The 23,126-nt window shown below is 32.5% G+C and overlaps 1 protein-coding gene across 1 annotated transcript in view; it reads left to right on the forward strand.

The window, feature by feature from the left end:
• The window catches only part of LOC131849122 (paramyosin-like), a 38,221-nt gene that overhangs the window by 9,000 nt on the left and 6,095 nt on the right, over positions 1-23,126 (forward strand). The window contains exons 5-15 of the mRNA XM_059199116.1: positions 615-739; positions 2,526-2,709; positions 3,945-4,060; positions 4,594-4,679; positions 11,073-11,217; positions 12,716-12,784; positions 14,609-14,686; positions 15,583-15,708; positions 16,232-16,267; positions 22,653-22,703; positions 22,885-22,965. Coding sequence (XP_059055099.1) covers positions 615-739; positions 2,526-2,709; positions 3,945-4,060; positions 4,594-4,679; positions 11,073-11,217; positions 12,716-12,784; positions 14,609-14,686; positions 15,583-15,708; positions 16,232-16,267; positions 22,653-22,703; positions 22,885-22,965 — 1,097 coding nt within the window. The remainder of the gene's footprint in view (positions 1-614; positions 740-2,525; positions 2,710-3,944; positions 4,061-4,593; positions 4,680-11,072; positions 11,218-12,715; positions 12,785-14,608; positions 14,687-15,582; positions 15,709-16,231; positions 16,268-22,652; positions 22,704-22,884; positions 22,966-23,126) is intronic.

Below are 23,126 nucleotides of genomic sequence, written 5' to 3' on the forward strand. Positions count from 1 at the left end.
TACAAAATAAAATATATTTAAGTATTCATATCAGTCGTGTAGTACCCGTAACACTAGTTCTGCTTAGCTTGGACTATATGGCTCTGTGTGAATTATCCTGACTTAAATGGAAGCATCAAAATGAAGCATTCGCCTGTGCTAGTGGTAAATACCAGTGGAAGATAATCATGAAGTCGAATCAATAAGCTTATCAGAACTGATTCACTACGAATTGACCGCGATGGTTTCCAGTGGGGAGTCTGGAATTGTCGTATGACTAACATCCACATTTGCCAAACTGAAGGGGAAACGCCACTACACATCCTATGTAGTTGTAGCCCACTTATCCACTAGATAAGATATAGTGGTCCAATATATGTGGACTACACTGTGGTTGTAGTCCACATATCTCCTTTGGAAAGTTTACATTCTATCCTGAGGAGAATCATCAATCCCAAGAATATCCTTAAATTCTTGTCCCTGACGGGTCTACGTAGCGAATTCTGAAAAAGGGCGAGATACAGAAGAGAACAATAGATCTATGTAGGTCGCAGAGTTATAGGTCCAAGCACCTGACAATAGCCCAAACTCCCCCATAAAAAAAGCATTTCCATTAAGATTAGGTACTAATATAGGTTCCCCCTTGGGTTATGATATGGACGATTCCTTGACGCGGCAAATACGTGACATACACAATGACACGCGGAAGAGTGCGCGGATCATCCGAGATTCACGGGCTCGATTACTGGAAATACAAAAGGTTTGTCCTATTTACACTTTTATGAGTATAGAATAGAATAGAATAGAATAGAAAATCATTTATTCAAATAAACTTAATTTAAGCACTTTTGAATAGTCATAACAATTTGTTTTTTATCTACCACTCGTTCGGAAAGCTGTCTCATCACAAGAAAAACGAGCAAGAAACTTGTGTGTTGCTCTTTTAAATAATCCTTGTAAGTTTACATTTACAAGTCGAAACGTGTGAATACAAACTACCAACAAGCACTAATTTTTTGGGTCAAATATAATCATGCAATAATATTGAAATTATAATATTTATATGATAAACAATTAAAATTTATTTATTATTACGGCCAGCTGAAAATGACAATTGTCGTCGGTGTTGCCAGTCGAAGAAAATCAATATAAAAGGGAATTATGACTTTATGATGACGGATGGTCTTTTGGTCTAGCGGTTTAGCACATCACTTTATTTCCGATGGCTGCGGGTTCGATTCCTTGCATGTCACATTCATGAATATGAAATTTTTTAGACCAATACAGACAGTATTTACTGAAAAATTCTATGTGTAATATACTTAGAAGAAAAAATATTCATATCAGTTCAGGAATTCTGCTAGTTTATTATTATTATCATTATTATATAGTATAAAATAAACTCGCTGCCGCTGTTTGTTCCTATGTATGCTTAAATCTTTAAAACTACATATATAGTACATGTACACCAGTGCAAAGCCGGGGCGAGTTGCTAGTTTATAATATAATGAAAATGCGGTTAAGTATACTAATTTAGAATGTATGAAGAAAAGCAATTCTTAATAAATGCTGTATGTTAATGCTAGGTGTTAAATCAATAGGTACAACAAAAACAAATTACACTTATAATTTTTGTTTTTGTTTGGTTTTATTAAAGATCAAATAATTTATTCACATAAGACATTTTAGCCGCTTATAGACGTCAAGTTGTTTTATTAACATTTTAGTCCAGTTCAGTATACAGATTCAATTGAGAAGAACTGGAAAGATTCTCATCTGAATTTCTTTACCTTTAGATCTTTTTCTGATATACACGTTTCAACATTCTTTGCATTGCAATTTTATACCCTTATGGTAAGGGTTAATCCTCCTGCCGTAAGTACATATAGGTTGTGAAGCGGATGACGTAAGCCTCTACATAACCGTGGCCTTTATGTAAAGAATGTATTGAATAATAAGAAGAATACGTTTATTGATTTTACTATCTCCATGTCAATTCTCTACAAATTTGGGTGTCTAAGTACTTGTAATAGATGTAACTGTTACAAAATACAATGGTCTTGTGACCCACAGTTCTCTAGCTCGTTAATTCCAGATTGAATTGATTTCAACTATAGTAATAGGTCACTCCAGGCATTCCCAGAATAACGTGACAATATATTTCAGTTACGTTACTCTTTAATAAGAATCCATTTATATTGATTAACTAGCAGTCCCGTGATTTCGACCGTGTGGAATATAACTTTATTTTTCTAAAATAAAAGTATCCTTAGTTACTCCTTATTATATCAGTTACCTGTCAAAAAAAGTCACGTCAAAATCGGTGCAGCCATTTCTGAAATTGTAAACAGACAGACAAAAATTGTAAAAAATGTTATTTTAGTGTATGTACCGTATTTATATTCATATGCATGTAGTAAAAACGGTTATTTAAATATTATAAACAGACACTTCAATTTATATGTATAGATTTTGTATACCGAGTGAAACTAGCCACGTAGTTTTGGCTACGGTTGGAAATTTATTTTAGAACATATCGTATGTAGAAGTCAACACTTACCGAGGCTGACGTGAAGGAATTAGGAGAGAGGAATGAGCTACTGCTCCGTGAGATGGAAAGATTTGATCGACTGACGAGAAGTGTGCAGAAGCTAGTTGGCGCTGAAGTGGTGCAATTAAAAAAAAAAGAAGATTGTCAGAACAAAGAGTACGTCCCTACGAGCATTTATGGTTGGTAATATATTTATGCTCTACTAGTTATCATCCGAGGCTGTGGCTGTGGCTATATTGATTTTATATTATCTTTTGTAACCCATTTATACCCCTCTTTTAAGAGTAGTTAGAACACAAATTCTTACTGTAACTCTTATATTATATATATATTATTGTGCCCGTAGTTTCACCGCATGTCTATATGCTATTCTGATGTATAAGCTATTTTACAGTAAAGTTTCATAAAAATCCGTTCAGTAGGTACTTTTTACGTGAAAGAGTAATAAACATCCATCCATACTCACAAACTTTTGCGTATAATTCGCTCATAATATTAAGAAGATATATAACTGATTTTATATATCTTATACATAAAATTGTCGTATCACAATGTTAGTTACTATATTTTATTTTTGTATAACATTATTAATTTATATGGCAAAACAAGATTTCCTGGGACAGCTATTTAGGTATATAAAATAAATTAAAATGAAACGGATCACTGCCTGTACTCTCTGAATCTGTACATGAAATAAATATGAGAAAAACTGTTATTGGATTCAATTTCATCAGCGTAATAGGACCTATAATAAAGAAGTTTAGAATTATTGAGTTTGTCCGTGCATTTGTGCGAGCTAATCTCGGAGAAAGCTTAACCGATTGGAGTCCGATTTTCACTACAATGTTTGTTTTATTCCAATCGGTTTACGAATAAAATAGTTATATACGAACAGGTACGAATTCGCATTATCAACTAGATTAGATATAAACTACAAATCGGCATTGTTTTAAGGAAATCGGATCATACATAATAATTCGTGGTTGCAATACAAACGCACACACACACACGCACACACACATACACGCACACACACACACACATACACACGCACACACACGCACACAAATACTCTAATGCTCTTAAATAATAAGTATATTTATATATATATGGATTGTCTATTTCGATACAGTGTTTTGAAAAAAATAGCCCATAACATTTCTAATGAAGTAGACAACTTCTATACCAGTCTATCATAATAGGTGCAACAGTTTAGGTATGAAAGCATAACAAATGCTTTTATAGTATTATATATTAGGGGTAACCCAGTGTCCATTTTTGTAAGATAAAAGCCGTAAAGGAATCGAACCGCGACAATCGGAAGTAAAGCCGTTTGCCAAACTGCTAGACCACCGAGGTCGTCAATGGTATGTACTTTGGAGATAATTTTACGTGTCAAATATTTCTTTCGTAGAATCTCCTCTGCACCACGAAATGAAAATGAATCATCCCACAGTACTCCTGGCGGGCGGGTCTACCGCGGAGGCGCCAGGTCTTGTCGTATGTGGCCCCTCTACACGCAGCAAATCTGTACGTCCGCAGTACTGTATTCAATGGAATAAGAATAACCTTTGAATCATATGTAGCAAAATACATTGCAAAATACACGCTTCAACGATTCTTGTGTTTCCTTTGATCTTACTAAGAAAGTCTGAATACTCCGTTTGTAAAATCGCAGGCTAGCATTTTATTTTTAAGCCTTCATATATGCTGCTTTGTAAGTTTCTACCTTTATGGATTTTTCCGATTGTAAAACTATAAGCATTGCGTGGTGGGAGTTATGGATACTATATAATGCATAAATTCATACTAGTAAAATAGATTTAAAATTATCTAATTATGTTTATATTTGTCTATGCATTCATTTGTTTGTTTGTCTTTCCGTTGATCTGTCTGTTTGCCTGTTTATTTACTTATCAGGCGAAACACTTAAAATTTATCAATACGATAAATTCAATATACTTAAGCTATTTTTATCATATACCAAACTAAGTAACTGGAACTAGTATAATGTACTACACGAGTATATAAAAACAGCAATAATAGCTATCCTTTTTTTTAAGGAAATTGACCTGACACGCAAGCTGAGTGAAAGTTACGATATGCAAGAAAAATTGGTAGCAGACAACGCAGATCTCGAGGTCAAGAGGTATTATTTTTACCTAAAACAGATCGAACCCTTGCCTTAGTTTTGTCTCCTTTAGAAAATATCATTTTTTATTGGATAATTTATTTCATTCCACGTAATGATCCGATTTTTCTTTGGTTCAGGAAATTACCTGCCTGTCCTGTATATAAAATTTTAATGACATCCCAAATTGCTATTTCCAATCTATATTGACGTGTATTTTAAATGATCAAACGAACTTACCTGTGATGTTCGATCATTATTATATGAAGTGCTTCGTTCGAAGATATATATATTTACCATGTAGTTTCTTCAAATCACTAGGCAACATAACGCAATTTTAGAGCTAGATTCTAAAGCCTAAAAAAAAAAAAAAGAAAATTAAACGTTTCACTGTCAACACTTGTCATACTCTATAGACAATAGATTGATACTTGTCATTCCTTTAGAGACTATATCACAAACTCAAAGGGTGGGATTAAGTAAACCAGGTGTATTACTACTATATATGTTCTCTGGGTGGGTATATATCTTCGAACGAAGCACTTCATATAATAATGATCGAACATCACAGGTAAGTTCGTTTGATCATTTATTATATTCCAGTGCTTCGTTCTCGATATATATATTTACCATGTAGATATTTAGAGTCTCAGTGAGTTTGTGATTAATTTTTTCCTTAATATTACAACTGGATAGTATAAGCTGTAATAAAACATCTTTCTATTTTTGGTATAAATCAGTCTTTTACTACAAAAATTTAAATTATGGATAATTCTCATTTTCAACATTAACATTATCAAGTCTTTAAACATAATTATTAATCATATTAATCAGTCATATAAGAAATTCTTCATTACACAGTTCTTAATTATAACAAGTTACAATTATTATCACATTATTATCCCTTAATACACACTTATTTTTATATTAAAAATTGTATAAGTACTATAGTTAGCACTCACATTGCGGATAAAACAGTATTTGCAAAAATATTAGTATTTTGCATAATGGGTCTATTATAAAATTTTGCAAATGTCTGCGAAGACTCTGTCCAACCCGCGGTATTTCTAATAGCCTCTATAGACACACCCTTCATCTTGGCCATGGATGTTGAAGCATGACGAGTAGAGTGGCCCGTAAAAATATCTGTATTAATGCCAGAATTTGTCAACGCATTTTTTATCCAACGACTTAATGGTTATAAATAGTTCTTCAACATCACCTCTTATATCTTTGGTGCAATTAATGTAAAACTGTAAAGTAAGTGATGGGCAAATCTCAGGTTCGGTATAGAATGGTAAGACCAATACCGGTTGTGAACGATCTGGCGCAGATGTTTTAGTTATATCTTTGATATTTATATGTAAACCTGACTCTACATAAGATATATTTTTAATCTTTATTAAAGAAAGTGTTTGTACACGTTGTGCTGTACATAAGGCTAGTAATGTAACCAATTTTTTCGTCAAAATTTCCAACGGTAATGAAATGCAAGGATGCCATTTTCTTAGTGTATTTAATACAATAGATGGGTCCCAAGTAAAAGAGTATTTCGGTTTTGGAGGATTTGTTTTGTAAAAACCTTTTAATACGCTCATCCCTCCCTATACGCGAACCAATTATTAGAGAGAGAGCAGATTTATGAGAATTAAGGGTTCCATAAGAAGAGCCTTTCTGAAACTGAATTGTTAAAAACTGTATTATTTTTGGTACTGAGGCACACAAAGGGTTAATTTGGTTTTCTTGACAGAAAGCCCACCATATTTTGTAGGTTACATCATATTGTTTTAGTGTGTGTTTTGATAGTGAAGCTATCATAGTATCTAAAGCGATAGTGGGGATAGCTTGTCTTATCATAGATTGCCTGATAAGATTCCGCCCACCAGGATAAGTTGCTGGTGAAGAGGATGGCAGCTCCTGTAAGGCGACAATAACAGATCTTTATCTGGCCCAAAATATAATAAATCAGAAACCAACATTTCCTGCATAACGGGGAACCATGGTTGGGATGGCTAGTAGGGCACGACTATGATTCCTGAGGCTTTTTCATATCTTATTTTCATTAGATATTTTAAAATTAGACTAAATGGTGGAAAGGCATAAAAATAATACTTTGACCAATTTACAGTAAATGCATCTACATTTAATGCATCTGGATCTGGCTTCCAGGATAAATATAAGGGACATTTAGTGTTGACCCTAGACGCAAAAAGGTCCACCTGTGGTGTACCAAATTTATTTATTATTTCTTTAAAAACGCGTGAATTTAATTCCCACTCGATATCTGTATTTGTTTTTCGAGATTCTATATCTGCTTCTACATTATCTGAAGATTTTATATAAGAGGCGAAGAGCCATATTTTCCTTTCTTCGTACCATTTCCAAATATTTCTAACCAAGTCATTAAGGTGTGGGTACTGAATACCACCCATACGATTAATGTAAGAAATAGCCGTTTTATTATCTACTCTTAACAGAACCTGAATTTCTTGTTTGTTTTTAACAAAAGTTTTCAATGCCAGAAAAATAGCTAGCAGTTCTAGATAATTTATGTGAAATTTATATTCATTTTTCTTCCATGCACCATTAATTTTACTGTTATTACAGACCGCGCCCCAGCCCGTTCTAGATGCATCAGTATAAAATTCAATATCATAATTACGGACTAATATTGATTTTGATACTAGCAATATATTTTTTGCCCACCGTTCAAGATCTAACCTTGTATCTCGGTGTAAATCCATAATACAATCATAATTATTAAAATTTTTTAGTAAAGCTAGGTATTTATGACGTTCTAAATATTTGGTGTATAACCAGCCATACTGTACAGCTGGGCAGGCTGACACTAACAACCCTATAAGTTGGGCAAATTCCCGTATTGTACATTTACACATGTTAAGGAATTTATTTGTCACCTTTTGAAGTTGATATGTTTTTTCTAAAGGTAATTGCATTGTCATACTACTTGTATCATAAATAAAACCCAAAAAATTGCAAAATTTGGAAGGTACTAAAAAACTTTTTCATAGTTTATAACAAATCCTAAGCATTCCAGAGTAAAAATAGTCTGTTTAACATTTTCTAACCATGACTGGTAAGTAGTGCCTAGGCACAGTAAATTGTCCAGATAGATTATATTCTTATATCCCTTTTTCCTTAAGTATGTGACTACTACTCTCATGACTTTTGTAAAAATGTAGGGAGCGGAGGAGAGGCCATATGGTAGTGAATTAAATTCATATAATCTATCATATTTAAAGCGAAGGAATTTTCGATCTTCTGGGTTTATGGATATAAGCAAATATGATTCTTTAAGGTCAATTTTTGCTAAAAAATTATTTTTATTTATCAAGGATGCCGCAGTCCTATGATCTTCCATTTTAAAGTGTGCTGTAGCTACAAACTTATTTAACTGTTTTAAATTTAAAATAAATCTTTTACTGCCATTTGGTTTAGGAATTAGAAAAAATAGAGGAAATGAATTGACCTGGATGGGGCTCACAAACAGAAATGGCCCCTAATTTAAGTAATTTAGTAATAGCAATTTTCATATCCTGCTTCTCTATATCAAAATTATAATGAAATGAACTTGGAATAATGTTTTGAAATGGTAAAGTGGTGAAAGGTATAGAATAACCTCTTATGTATTGGATGATTGTAGTATCATCAGTGATTTTTTCCCAACATTGGATAAAATGTGATAATCTGCCACCATGACATACCATTACTTCCGAGCAGGAGGTTTCATTTCTTGTTTGGATTTCCTTGTTGTATAATGCTGCTGTTTGTATGGAAGGTTTCGTTGCATCAGGCGTTTTGGCCCACCTCGATTGAAGGGTTTTGGTGCTGCATATCGAGGCAGGCCCCGGAAATTTCCCGAAGTGCTAGGATTTAATGTTCTTCTGTTTGAGGGCTTGATATTGTCAGATTTTTTAATTGTTTGTCCAGTTTTTTGGGGTTTTCAAGGCGTTTATTTTTTCTGATAAATTCTCTCCATAGAGATATTCATCTCTATCTATATCTTTTATAATTTCTAAAAACTTTTTGTCCAAGGAAGTTGAGATTATTTTCTTCCTACTAAATGTCAGGTGACAATGTAAGTCTGTTAATATTTTTGAGGCACCACTTAATATTTTTATTACATTTAGACTATCACCTGTGTCGGTAATTGTCAAGGATAGTGCCTTGTTCAAAGCTGATATCCCCTGACCTAACTGTTGTTGATCAGCCTCTATTTTCTTATCTCGTCTTTTTCCAGTATCAGAAATTGTGGCCATGATTTCTGGATTGAGCTTAGGAGCTTGCAAAGTTTTGCAATTATCAGGTATTAAATACTGCTTCAGTAATGACTCTTTTACTTCTTTATCTAACCCATTTTTCGCTATTTTATTCCATCGTTTTGCTAACTAATTATTGATATATTCACCGAATAGAGGCTTTTCCTCCATTGCATCACCAAGAGCTTGCAATATATCACTATTTAAAGTTGGTTCACCTGTGCACTGTTCAGTGGACCCCCCGGTTGGTTTATCTGATTATCTCTGTGAAGTTGTTGTTGTATAACGTTTGGGTCCATATTTTCTATATCTGAGGGCAGATTAGTCCCTTGTGAACATATAGATACAGCATCTATTAAAGATTCTGTATAATTGTTTTCCTCAGATTGATCTGAAAGGCGTGAATACATTTAGAAAAGCCCTTTTTTAAATTTACCAGTTTTAATAAAACTTGTATATTATGTTTTTAGTAAACATTGCCTTCGCAACATCTCACGGATGCTTCCCAGGCTTAATTTGACTTGCATGTTCAAGTTTTTATTGTGATACCCTTCGTAACATCTCTCGGATGCTCCCTAGGGTTTATACAGCATGTATGTTCCAGTTTTAGAACAGACACCTTTCATAGTAACTATACTAAGTATAATCGCCTTGCTTAACGCAACTTCTATATTCAAGTTTTAGTGCAAATAGCCTTTGTAATGTCTCACGGACATTCCCTAGGCATGACACAACTTGCATGTTTTTAGTACTGACGACCTTTGTAATATCTCAACGATATTTTCTAGGGATGACGCAACTTGCATGTTCAAGTTTTTGTACCCGTAACCTTTGTAATGTATATTGGGATATTGCATATCTGTAATTATTTACTATATAAAACTTACCTGTCTGTTTATATTGGATAGATTCTTCTGAATCCGAGACGCAATATGATGATTTGCGTCGTCGAGCTTTATTACGTTTCTCTTCAAGACGTCGTATTTTATTTTTGTATTTCTGTATTTTGTCTTCATTTTTCCGTTTCGGCATGCTAAAAACACTCAATGTTATATGTTTTCAATTAAAAAATACTGAGAATTAAAGAACAATTAAAAATTATGACGCAATAGTTGCCACGCAAAGTAAAGAATGACAAGTATCAATCTATTGTCTATAGAGTATGACAAGTGTTGACAGTGAAACGTTTAATTTTCTTTTTTTTTTTTTTTAGGCTTTAGAATCTAGCTCTAAAATTGCGTTATGTTGCCTAGTGATTTGAAGAAACTACATGGTAAATATATATATCGAGAACGAAGCACTGGAATATAATAGTCTGTCTACAAAATAACTATATACTGACATGGTTTCCATCGTCAAAAGACCAAAATCAGTTCAGTTTTGTTGGTAATATAAAACACAAACAAATTCTCTGTATCGAGAAACTACTCTTGGAAGTAAATTGAAAAATTTTCTATTATTTTTGTTGGCACGTGTTATTTTGGTATGCATGTGAATGAAACATTATGAAATTGTGATGAACGAAAAAGGTATAAAATGCACATGTTCAAACATGTTTCGACTGAATAATCATAACTAATTTTATGATTAAATAAATGAAGTTCTATTTTATAGAGTTAAGAATCTCTTTAAATATAATTTAGGCATGTGATGAGTTTTATGAAGATACACGCCGTGTGGTACTGTAATAGATGCAAATGATGAGGTAGACAAATTATATATGGAATACCTACATGGTTTTTGTCACCAACAGCTTATTTCCAATGAAATCAGTTTCAGGCAAATCGGTTGGATCGCCTCAAAATCAATAACAGACATACGTAGAAACTGCCATAATATCTATCTATTCCCTTATAACTTGTAATTAACATTATGATTTTTTGTTATTCATATTGTTTTTAATTTGTATGGAATCTATTTGTATTTTTAAAAGTATGGTACCTATATTGAAGTTTTCATTGACTTTTAAATTAAGAACCTAAATCAAGACGCCACAATTTCTGTCAACTTTAATGGACAATATAATTTGGGAATGATTTGATTACTAGAATTTTCTGCAATATGAAATAATCGAAGCGGAAAATACAAAACAAAATGGATAAATTAAGGTGCGTACTAATTTGTGTCGCAGGTATATATTGTACAAGGAGTTGATGACGAAAGACCAAAATTTAGAGACATGTCGGGCGCAGGTGAAAAGATTGCAAGGTGAACTTAAATTGATGAATAAAGAGAATTGTTTACTGAACGAGAAACTGAGGAGAAATAATCCCGAGGTAGCTAAAATACGATACAAAAAAGTTGACATTGCAGATGATTTTTTTAGTCTTACAAAATAAATATTTAATTAATTGCTTTCATTGTAATATTCTAGTTGCTATGTTGTAATTTAAATATGATAAGTAGATATCATATATATAATTTTATTTTTGAAATGTCATCTGTTTATTCGATTTTATCCTAAAATCTAGTAATACACTATACTACTTTAATACGATATAAATACTGCAAATTGACCATATCTATTCTTTTCTTGTATAAATATCTACCTCTTTGATATGTGTAGGATTACTACAAGATATCCGTATTGTTAGGAGGTGCAATTAAAGTTTACTGTACATAATTGTTAGATCAATTATTTGCTTTGGTTCCGGGTACAATTATCCCTGAAACTTATACCTGCAGGTTATACTAGCGGAGTGCAATTATGCTAGGAACTTGTGCAACTAATTTTAAACTACGTGGCTGCGGAACCAGAATAATGGTTTTTATCTTAACTAATATTATAACCGTATATCTGTTTGTATTGTAACACCTTTTTTACTTTTCCATTTATGTATCATATAATATGGAGACAGAATGGTGACAACGCAGATGAAATTGAGGACAGAAGCTAGTACATGTTTAGCGGTGGAATTAATTTATTTTTCAAATACATTTTCATATACAGACATTTAATAATGTAAAAGAATCTCTTGAAACTTCTGAGATCACAGCCAATTTAACTAATGACTGTAATATTTTAATAGGATAATAGGGCTACCGTGAAATTGCTATTTTATTCATAATACCATCAAATAACATGTGGGAATTGGGATCCGTATTGTGAGAAATGCGAGAACCAAATAAACATTATTACATATATCTCGCGATATAAATAATTATTTAAGGATACAGTAGTTGAATTTATCGCGGTGGATTTGTTGCAGTCTGAGTTACTCGTATGTCTTATCAATGTGCGCTGCCAAGCTGCTTGCTTCCCAAGCTGTGTTCCGCTTTAAAAGATGAATCAGTGAAAATACAGGATACACCTGACATCTTAGCTCTCACCGATGACATTAGGAGTTCTTACGACGGTCATATGATGCTCTGGTCCTTGAATCTTGATTTCAAACTTACTTTGTGCTCTCTAGGATTAGTTAATAGAGGTAAACGTTATACTAAGCCAAAATTCAGGTAGAATAGTCATGTAATTAAACCACATTAATTGATTTGTAAGATGTGTATCTTATGTAGGGTTTTGGGTTGAAGTGAAATAATAGAATAAGAGTAATACATTGTAAGTTATATGGAATAGCTATTAATGAGTGGTATCATGGGTATTACATGATAACATAATGTCCACAGTACTGTCGATGTATATTGGTGATAGTTACTTACCATCAGGGTAGTCGTCAGCTTATTTGACTTTAATCACATAAATTATTATTGAATTACATAAAAGAACGAGTATAATAAACAGATGTCTTAGTACGGTTGCTTTTTGGTTATTAGGGCGATGCAGCTGAGATGAACCAAGAAACCCCCAACAAACAAGAAATTGAAGACTGTTCCGGCACTCAGGTATATATATAGGTGACAAGAATAATAACATTACCCTTACAAAAGTTATGTCAGATGGGGTAGTCGGAGTCATTGGCAGTTATCGACGTAGTGCATTTATATTAAAAGTAGACGACGTAGTATATTTAAATTCAATGTAGTAGAGAGCTAAGCTAACGCCGTATTTGAAATAAATGCTTAATTTGTTATATATATAATGTAAATTATAATTAAAAGATTTTTGTGAAAACAAAAATCTCCTCACGACCTTTTGGTGTGTAACTTGGAGGGTAGTTTTATACTACGAAGCCACAGCATTCTCATCACTCTATTAGAGTATTTTGTAGACCAGAATATGTCAGTGAAGTACAGATTCGAGATGCTTGGTTATTTTTGAAATTAGAAGAGAAAATTTATTACTCAGAAAAACTTAAATTAAGCACTTTTGAGAACTTTACTTTTATATATTTGTCAGTCTAAGTATTAGACACACAACCAACTGGTTGCTTAACTGAATAAGAGTAAATTAGTTAGTTATTAGAACAGACCAGTCCCCACAAGTAAACATTAACGGAAACATTCTAGTATTCTTTTTTTGCTATGATAACATATAAATAAAATGTGAACATTGTTTAAAAAGTATTAAATACGGTCAAAGTCACAGCTTTTATGTGATTTCAGTACAGTTGTTATTACATAAGTGTATTGGTCAGAGCTGGTCAGTATCTAAAAGGGGCACTAGTTCACTAGTACGACGGATGAGCCCCGGATATTAAGCCAATAACGAATAAATGATTTGGCGAGCGATATTGGGCCAACGTTATCATGCCGGCATCCGCTCGGTGCATGAATTTAATCCAATTTTCTTATCTCTTGCATCCTCGTCATGTGGTTTATTGGCTTCATCGGCTAGTTATCTGAATTGACCGTCAAAGGCAACTCACATAGGGTAGAACGTCGATATTGGAACGTCAAATTTCAGAACATAGTTTAACGTATTCATATATGTATATACATATCTGTCGTTTAAATTGTAAGGTTTTCATTAGCGTTTCAAGAACTTAATTTTATATTTAATGAAAATTATGAAAGACGTAAAACCTCTTTACTATAGAAATTTTGAACAGTATCTATATAAAATAATAAAATGCAATACATAGCATGCGCTTTAAATTTGAAGGTCAAAGTGTACCTACTTTATCAATTTTCTGAATTCCAAATATAAATAGAAAAAAGTAAAACCTCTTTACAGTTTATAGGTATAAAGTGTGTATACCATTATACGTTGTACATCTGTGCCGCTAAGTTGAGGTGGGATACTAGTTGCATTACCACAGAATTGCTTCGAAACATCAAATTGCTTTGTTCTGCTACCAGGCAACTTCAAAGATTGAATACCGAGGCATTGTTAATTTGAAAATGGTATACTTTGTTGAGAGACTGGCCGAAGGCGAGACTTAATTTACTAAAGTTCCTACACAAAACACATACAAACACATTTGACTGTACTGAGAAATAAACCTGAGATATCTGCAAAACAATGCAGCCTCGCATACCTGGACGTTACAAACTTGATAGTCAGAAGTGCTGAATGTTAAGTTCATTAAGAAACATATAAATTTACAGTATACAGTTGTTACGTGTTATTTCTCAGAATAAATCGCTGTTAAACTGTTGAATTCATCAAATTATTAAACAATATACAATAGTCGCTAAGTAGGGACAGGTCTGCTCTGGTTAATGACTTTCTTTTATTACTGAAGTAAATAAACATATTTGCTTATACTATTTATAGATAGAGATATAGTTTAGATTTAGATAAATGAATACTTTTGTATATTAAAGAAAGAAACGACAGCTGTGAAGCAAACTCAGGGTTTAGTCGAGAAGTTAGAAAATTACAAATTGTCTACATTAGAACTGGTAAGTGAGATTTTAATTTTATAAGGTGTAGCTATATACATCAAGGCCTAGTCTTTTGATGTGACTGGTAAACAAGCTGGCTGATTATCAGTATGTAGCAAGTGTCAGCTATATACACACATAAACAGCATGACGAACATGTGTTGTCTTGTTATACATTGACATTCTGGAGGACTAACACACTGTCTCTGTACTGTAATTGATAATTTACGATCTTGGCATATCTAAATGCCCGTAGTTTCTAATAAGTCGATGCAAAATTGAACTCCTTTTATTTACTGATTTTGGTGATGGTAAATATAAACTTTTTGATATTTATCAGATTTTAATTATTTACTTCATCTCAGCTCCTATAAAATTAAGAGTTTAAAGAACAAATATAAGAGTTTCATAGCTATCAGACGCCCTGTCACCCGTGTAAACTAGCGGTGAATGGAGAAGCTGGAAGAACAAACAGCGATACAGAATTGGAAAGTAGATGATTGATTTACTTGAAACTTTAAAAAGTTTCATTTTTACGATTGCATCCGTACAAATCAGCAACAATGAAGTATTACGGCTACAATGATCGTGGCAGTTTAGTACATTGTATTCATGAGTATGATTGTTTGTATCGGTTTGGGTGTTTTATATATTATGGAATGCATATACAAAAAAAATGTCTCAGTATTTTTGTCAATTATCAATTAACACAAGCTCTGCTTAGCTACGGTGTAATACCTAGGACAATTCACATAGCGTGAATTGATCTGATCAAAGAATTATTTGTACATGATGCAATTGTGAATTCCTGACTCGAAACTGCATATCGAAACGTCGCTAAATTTGAGTAAGATTCTATATTAGACATACATACACGAAGGGTTTTCGATTTGATGTATCTTAATATGATATAGGAGAGACAGCTGGGTGGTTTGGAATTGGAAGTGCGGCATATTAAAACCGAAATGGATGCTGTAAAAGGAGCTGCCGGCAGCTCGTGCCGTGGTGGTGGGGGACAGAACACCTGTTTCGAGCAACCGGTGAGTTAATAGCTGAATTAGGAATAAACTAACGTGATTTAGGTACAGAACTCAATAATTCATGAGAAATTCAGAAAGAAATTGCTTTCGAAATTTAATCCGCTTATTTTATTGGTAGTGATATCTTTTATGTTTTCATGGATATTACCAAAGTAATTTTTAATTAATTGCCTATTTCACTCATACATTTATATTTTAATATTGCTGTCTATATAAATGAATCTGTAAATATGTTGCTAAGCACAAAAATCAGGATTGCCTTAAAAATTTAGCAAATATTGTAATATTATTTGATATTCGAGGCAGCTTTTTATGACGAGATAAATTGAAATAATTGCAGTGGAACAAAGCGAAATACGTTTACGGGAGAGAGAAAATTTATAATAAAACACGATCCAAGCCTTATAATAAACATGATAATAATAGGCTAAATGTTTCTCGTATTTGAAGAAAATTGTGGGACACTTTTGAGCGATTATAATGATCTGTTATTGGTGTAATTAGAAGAATATTTCCATTACAGTCTGGCGGTCCCCCCGTACCTCCAATGAGCAGAGCTGTAAGTGTAATCTATAATAATATAATATTGTATTCAGAAACAATAACAACTGTCAATATTGTAGTTTGTCTCCGGTATTTCCAACCACAGAGTTACGAAAATAAATTGATAAAGGTATAATTTTCAAATCCTCAACCTTTCTGGTTCGTAAGTCATGCTAGTCATTTTACTAACTGGTTGTTTAATTAGGCGAGTATAACAATGGTTCCAAATTAAAATAAATATGATATGATTTCTACATGTGGATTATTGGTGACGTACTGGCCACATACTTTTATAGTTCATATATAGTATTTTCTATACAAATTTATTATTTATTGTATATAGAATTGTTAGTGTCTAATAAAGATTGTGACAGACAACATCATTGACTATGATACTTTATAAATGTGTAACTCAGTACCAGATTAATTACAAGTAGTTATCGCAGTCAATTATATTTTTTATTATAACTATATGAATTTCGCAGATGCAAGCTAAGTTGTACGATACCCAACTGTAAAGTTCCTACATATTGCAAATTATGGATTTTAAACTTAGTAAACAAACGTTACCTAAACAAAAAACGTTACGTAATTAAGGCCCTACTTATTACCAAGTGATATTTTAGAGCAAAAAAATTAAATTAATTTTTATGTCGAAGCATCCACGATCGCGAAAAAGTATCACTTAATATCCTCTACTGTCTCGGATGCCTTTTATTATTTTTTTATTTTCTGCTTGTTAGGTTGCCTTAGTAGAAAATATAATAATCTTTCAATTTTCCTAACAGTTTCTCGTAGAAATTTATGTCCCAAAGCTATAAAATAGCTTAATATAATGTATTGTTATGTATTAAACATATTATTTCCTTTAATTCCTATTTTATAACTAAAATATGTACATTTTCAGTTTAGATTTCAACTGTATATGCCAATTAGTATTAACTAGTATAAGCTTATACTGTTTCCAACATCAACTAGAGAACACTAATTAGAGTTTTCACAATATGACATACTCTGTCAGTTATAGTTTACATTAGGTTTGTAAAGGTGTTGTTCGCAACCACCAAACTACTATAATTAGGTGGTGTTCTCAAACACGCTATTAAATTTCTGTAGAGTGATTCGTATATATACGAATGCACACATTAAAATTGTGACTCCTTCGATGGATCCCCCGTCCAATACAAACGGAGATCGAAATTACGGCCTGAGCCAAGGTTCGAAACCCTAGTGGTGCCCTCAGACTAAAGTCGTATCCGTCAGGTAGGAGTTGGCCTTTAGCTGCTTCATAAATCCTTCCTTTGGTTTGGAGTGCATCTTCATTCGCCCCCTATTGTCTGGTGAAGCTGTAAAGGCCAGTAAAGGCCAAAATCATTAGAGTAGTCCGAAAAAAAATTGAACACCAACTCTTTATACAAATATAAAATACAAATGATTTTCTAATACAATAGAAAGAACTCTGGAATTGCTCATTAATAAAACTCATTACCTGTACGTACAAAGCAATCGATTTCGTAAACAAACTTCAGCAGCATACTGTAACTGTTTGCGAATTGAATTCCCTGAACACCTCCCTCACCGTCCCCCGTTCCGCCGTCCACTACCAATCTACAGAACATTTTATAAAGTCTCGCCACGATTGCATTGTGTGTCAATTTTGAAAACAAATAGACCGTTTCCAATACACGAGTATGCGAATCATTATTTAAAAAGTACACCAGAGGTAGCGAGCGTGCCCTAACGTTTGAATCGCACAATAAAAATTCTCATTAGGCTATCAATGGGAAATTCAATTGCGGTATAGAAAAAGAAAAGCAATGAAACAGGTGTTAAAAGGCTTGAGGTGAAGTAGTTAATTATGTAAAAGAACCTTCCTTAGACAATCAACGAAACATTGGATTGTGAGTGGATGGAATTAAATGTAATATATGTTCAATATATATTTGAAACTTCTTCTATATTAACTTTTTAATTTGTATTGAGAATAATTTTTAAGTAATTATTCCATAGTATTTGTTTTTTTCATATTGTGACATGCACATTGAGGGACTAGTGTACGATGAATTTCAAAATCTGAATACGCGCAGTCTGAATGTGTACCTACATAAACGAAGTATGATAAATCGAATCTACTTGTAAATTCATGTCGAGTCACGGCGTGAGCAAAGTATACATAATGTTTTATTCACTTTACGTTTTATTTTATGGGTAAAAATTTATTAAATTGAGGTACGTGTACAATTTCGAAGATTTTTGCCAGCTTGTTATGAGAGCTAATTGACCTGGGACATGAGTTTAGATCACCTTTGGTACCGATATATTTCTAATACTTGTGCAGATCTGAATGACTGTACAAGAGAAGAGAAACTTTAGTAGGAGATTATTATTATATTTTTGTGATAAAATAAAATAATATTTATAGTAATAATTCTAGATAATAATATTACTTCTACACATTGAATAATTTTTTGTCAATAGCAAAAACACATTTAAATACTGATAAAAATTAATATTTCGTTGAAATTATTATGTTAAATAGAAAAATGATATTTTTCAAAATTAGAAGCTAGAATCATCCTTTAATCATTAATCGCCGTCTTAATAATTATCTAAATACTTTTGATGATATATAATACTTCTGTGTAAATTTATGTTAAAACTTTAAAGGAAAAAATAATAATTTAAATAAGTTTAAAAACTTTAAATTGAATACTTGAAACTTAAATACTTGTCTTGTAAAAAAAATTGTATTGTGTAATTTTTCTATTTAACCGACGATTTTTTAAAAATTCAATTAACGTGTCTTTACTTATAAAGATTGCATCACGATACTTAAAGTATGACGCAATACATTTAATAGATATTGTATATTATAGTATAGTATAGTACGAGTTTAATTATACTATATTGTATTTTTGAATGCGACATCTGCCGCGACTACCCGCGGCAGATGATATTATTAGTTAATATCAAATACAGATAACTTACAATTCTTTATTTGCTCACAAGAACGTAGCGTGATTATATCTGCGTATAGTCGGTAAACGTATTGTTAAAGGGGGAGTAATAGGAACACAGAATGTAATCTGATGTCCATTGTGCGAGCTTGTCCCATTACTTGCTCTTATATTATAATAAGAACACAAAGAGTGCAATTTCTATGGTAGGTTTCATATACAGACGGCTGTCATACGCAACCGTCCTCCCATTTACCTAGTCCAATGTGAATGTGAATTAGTTCGTAATACATTAGTAGGAGAATATCTGACCAGCGGCATGTAAAGGCTGTCTTTGACAATTCTCCCAAAGCAAAAGGCCTATCCGAATGGATATCAAATCAAATGTTTTCATTCATAAAGGCATATACAAACGCTTTTGATATGTCACGTGTATTGGCAGTTCGGAATTGAAACGTTTTAGCCGAGAGGGCTTGACAAAACGTTGGCTGTTAGTCTTTTCAACAGTGAATGCACACGCATTGTTGGAATAGTGTAGATTAATACTTTTTTGTGAATGCACTCACTATTGACAAAATATACAGGCGTTATAGAATAATCATATACGTATATAAAATTCTCGTATCACAATGTTAGTTACTATACTCCGAAACGTCTTGACCGATTTTTATGAAATGTAAGCATATTTAGATTTATACTAATTTTCACACCCCTTAGTGATAAGGGTTGATTCCACCTCTAACATTTGTTTTATATTTGGGACAAAATTTTTTCTTCTAAATTTTTTATAATGTGACCTTAAAACTATACACAACCCTAATATATCAACCTTTTATCATCAAACCGCCATTTTTTAATAGTGATTTTAATTAACAAATTTTCGCAATTTTATCAGGTTGCTGGGACCGTTAGTAATAAATATAATAACCCTAGGACTATTAACACAGAGGAATCCACTCTCAAGCTGAACAGAGCTTGTGTTACGAATACTTAGACAATTGATATAGATACTTAAGTACATTTTTAATAATGTGTTATATACATAGAAAACGTACAGACAATTACAAAAAAACATTGCGAGAAATCGAACCCGCGACACTATGTAATAAGAAGTAAAGTGGTATGATAAACATGAAGACTACCGAGGCCGACAATAGTAGGTATGCTGAATAGTGGATATATGATTAGTATTAACTTTGATGCTAATTATACAATTACTGTAAACTCAGCACTGTGTACTGATAGTAATGTAATGCTGAGTATTTGTTATTATTTTATTAAAAACCCAATAATGTGAATTCATTACCCATTACTAATCGATTTGATCTAATCGAATCTAATTATAATATAGGTGTAAATTCAATTTACTTTTATACAGTGCTTTTGAATTTTGTGATCAAGAATAAATCGAATTATGAACAATGTTGGTTCCTTTATATAATGATTATAAAATTTAAACAATTTTTTATTGGATATGTACGGAAAGGTGTAAAGGAAGGAAGATAATATTTTAATGTAGGTGTTACATATGAATGTGGTTGGTTATAAGGGCAGAGGAAGGCAGAAAAAGAAATGGATGGAAGTGTGAAAGATGATATGGTAAGAAAGGGAGTAAATGACGAGTGACTGCGAAGGGGAAATATGGAATAAAAAAACATTTTACGCCGGTTCCAAATAAATGCGATAAGGAAGAAGCAGATGATGATGATGTACGAAAGAATAGAACAGAATATAAAAAAAATTTCAAATAAACTTAATTTAAGTACTTTTCAATTGTCACAACAATTTTATTAATCTACCGCTCATTCGGAAAGCTGTCTCATCACAAGAAGAACGACCAAGAAACTTGTGTGTTGCTCTTTTAAATAATCATTGTAGATTTACGTGACCTCAAATAAATGGGATAAGGAAGCAGATGATGATGAGGTACGAAAAGGTGTGAAACAGCACATTATCATATCTTGAATCCAATTCTGATACTGTATATCGGAATAAGTATACGGACTGTATCAGTCTTAATAAGTCGTACCCGTTTGTTAGTGTGATGGATGAGACAGTCGTTACTGAGTGTAACGACATATTACACAGAACTTCGTACTCATCTATTAGTACCGCACTGTCACAAGTTTGGACGTTAGCAGCCGTAACTTGTTTAAGTTATCCGACTACGTCATATGCAACGTCGAGAGTACGGCCTATATTAATAACAATACAATTACGGCATTACCAAGTACCGGCCTCGGTGGTGTAGCGGTTTACCACACTGCTTTAATTTCGATGGTCGTGGGTTTCGATTCTTCGCATGATGGAAACATTTGTATTGATTAGTATTATATGATTGTTGGTTAGTGGTAAGGGTATTTTCTATATATATTATGTATAGATATTATGTATTGTCAAGGCTGTACTAAATATTAGTTCAATAAACATTATTATTATTACATTATTATTATAGAAAAAAAAATGTTTATATATTTATATCAGTTGTCCAGTATCCATAATTTAAGCTGTGCTCAACTTGCAACTAGATTGCATTATTGAATTATTATTATAATTATAACATTATTATATATGTATGGATGTTAAATAGAATCATAATAAATGTAAATAATAATATACAAAAATATATCATAGAAATCTATATTTGTTAATTAGTCGGATTAATTTTTCTACCAGAGTGTGAACCTGATGATTCCATGACACTATGAAAATTAAATGTATAAAATTCGTTCACATATAATTTCATAGGTGCTCATTGTCAGTTGAGCTCTTGCCATTTTTCACGAAAAGTATATACTTAAAATCTCTTTAAATACGAGTTTATTAGTGTCTCTATAACATAGACAAAATATATCCCAGATTAGAATTTATATGAGCAGTATAGGGGGATATAGCTAACGGCATGCGCTAATAAAGCTCGACGCTCGCATATGTCTCGAAGCACGACTTACTCGAGCTAACCACATTTCATAGAGTCGACAGAGCAAGTACATTTATATTATAGTTTGGCAAGTAAATTACCGCAAGTTGTTTGACTTTACATCCAGCATTCAACAAGATTCAATCCTAATAGGTTTCTAATGTTATTTCTCTTATAAGAACTCTACAATGTTGTTTTGCATGCAATCATAAACAAGCAACACTACAGTCTGCATTAATATTGCCTATTTAAATTTAATTTCAAACGAACACGATGTTTTTATAAAGATCATTGCTATTATATGTCTAGACGTCTTAATACGTACGTTAGAATGTTATTATATATATCACAGAGGAATATACTTGTTTTTATTATTGTACGTACATATACATGAGAATACGTTCAAAACATGATATCTCGGCAAATCTAAAGCCAAACGAATTCATCAATCCGGATCATTTCAATGTCCAGATTTCAATGGAACTAATAAACCTAAGCCCTTTGTATTTTGACAAATGTTTCAGTGCGGCGTCTGTCCCCCCTGCCCGGCCCCTTGCAACCCCAATGCACCACCGGTAATTATATTCTGTCATTTCCTCTGGCTAAATAATTACAAGCTGCAAATAATATTCAGTTCCAGTTGCATTATTAATTTGAATTTCCAATACCAGTATTATAAATTAATCTGTAATACAACCAATGTTTTATTACAACTGATCATGCTGGAATATATGGAGGGTAATAAATATTTTATAGACACCAGCGGAAAAAGAAGTGCAAAAGTTAACGATTCAGCTGCGTCAGACGGAGGAGGACTTCAAAACTAAAGTTACGGAGGTAATCTGTTGAACTTTTATAGAACCATGTTAATTATTAATATTAATCTTGTTTATAAAAACTAAAACATTGAAATTAAAATAAGATGCTGTTTTTTTACTGGTCTTCGTTTCTTTTTATTATTGGTAATAAGCAGCTTGCTTTGAAGGCTTTTTTTTCAT

The sequence above is a fragment of the Achroia grisella genome, unplaced genomic scaffold, assembly GCF_030625045.1.
Source record: "Achroia grisella isolate CSIRO2021 unplaced genomic scaffold, CSIRO_AGI_Agris_v1 utg640, whole genome shotgun sequence".
NCBI classification, from domain to species: Eukaryota; Metazoa; Arthropoda; class Insecta; order Lepidoptera; family Pyralidae; genus Achroia; species Achroia grisella.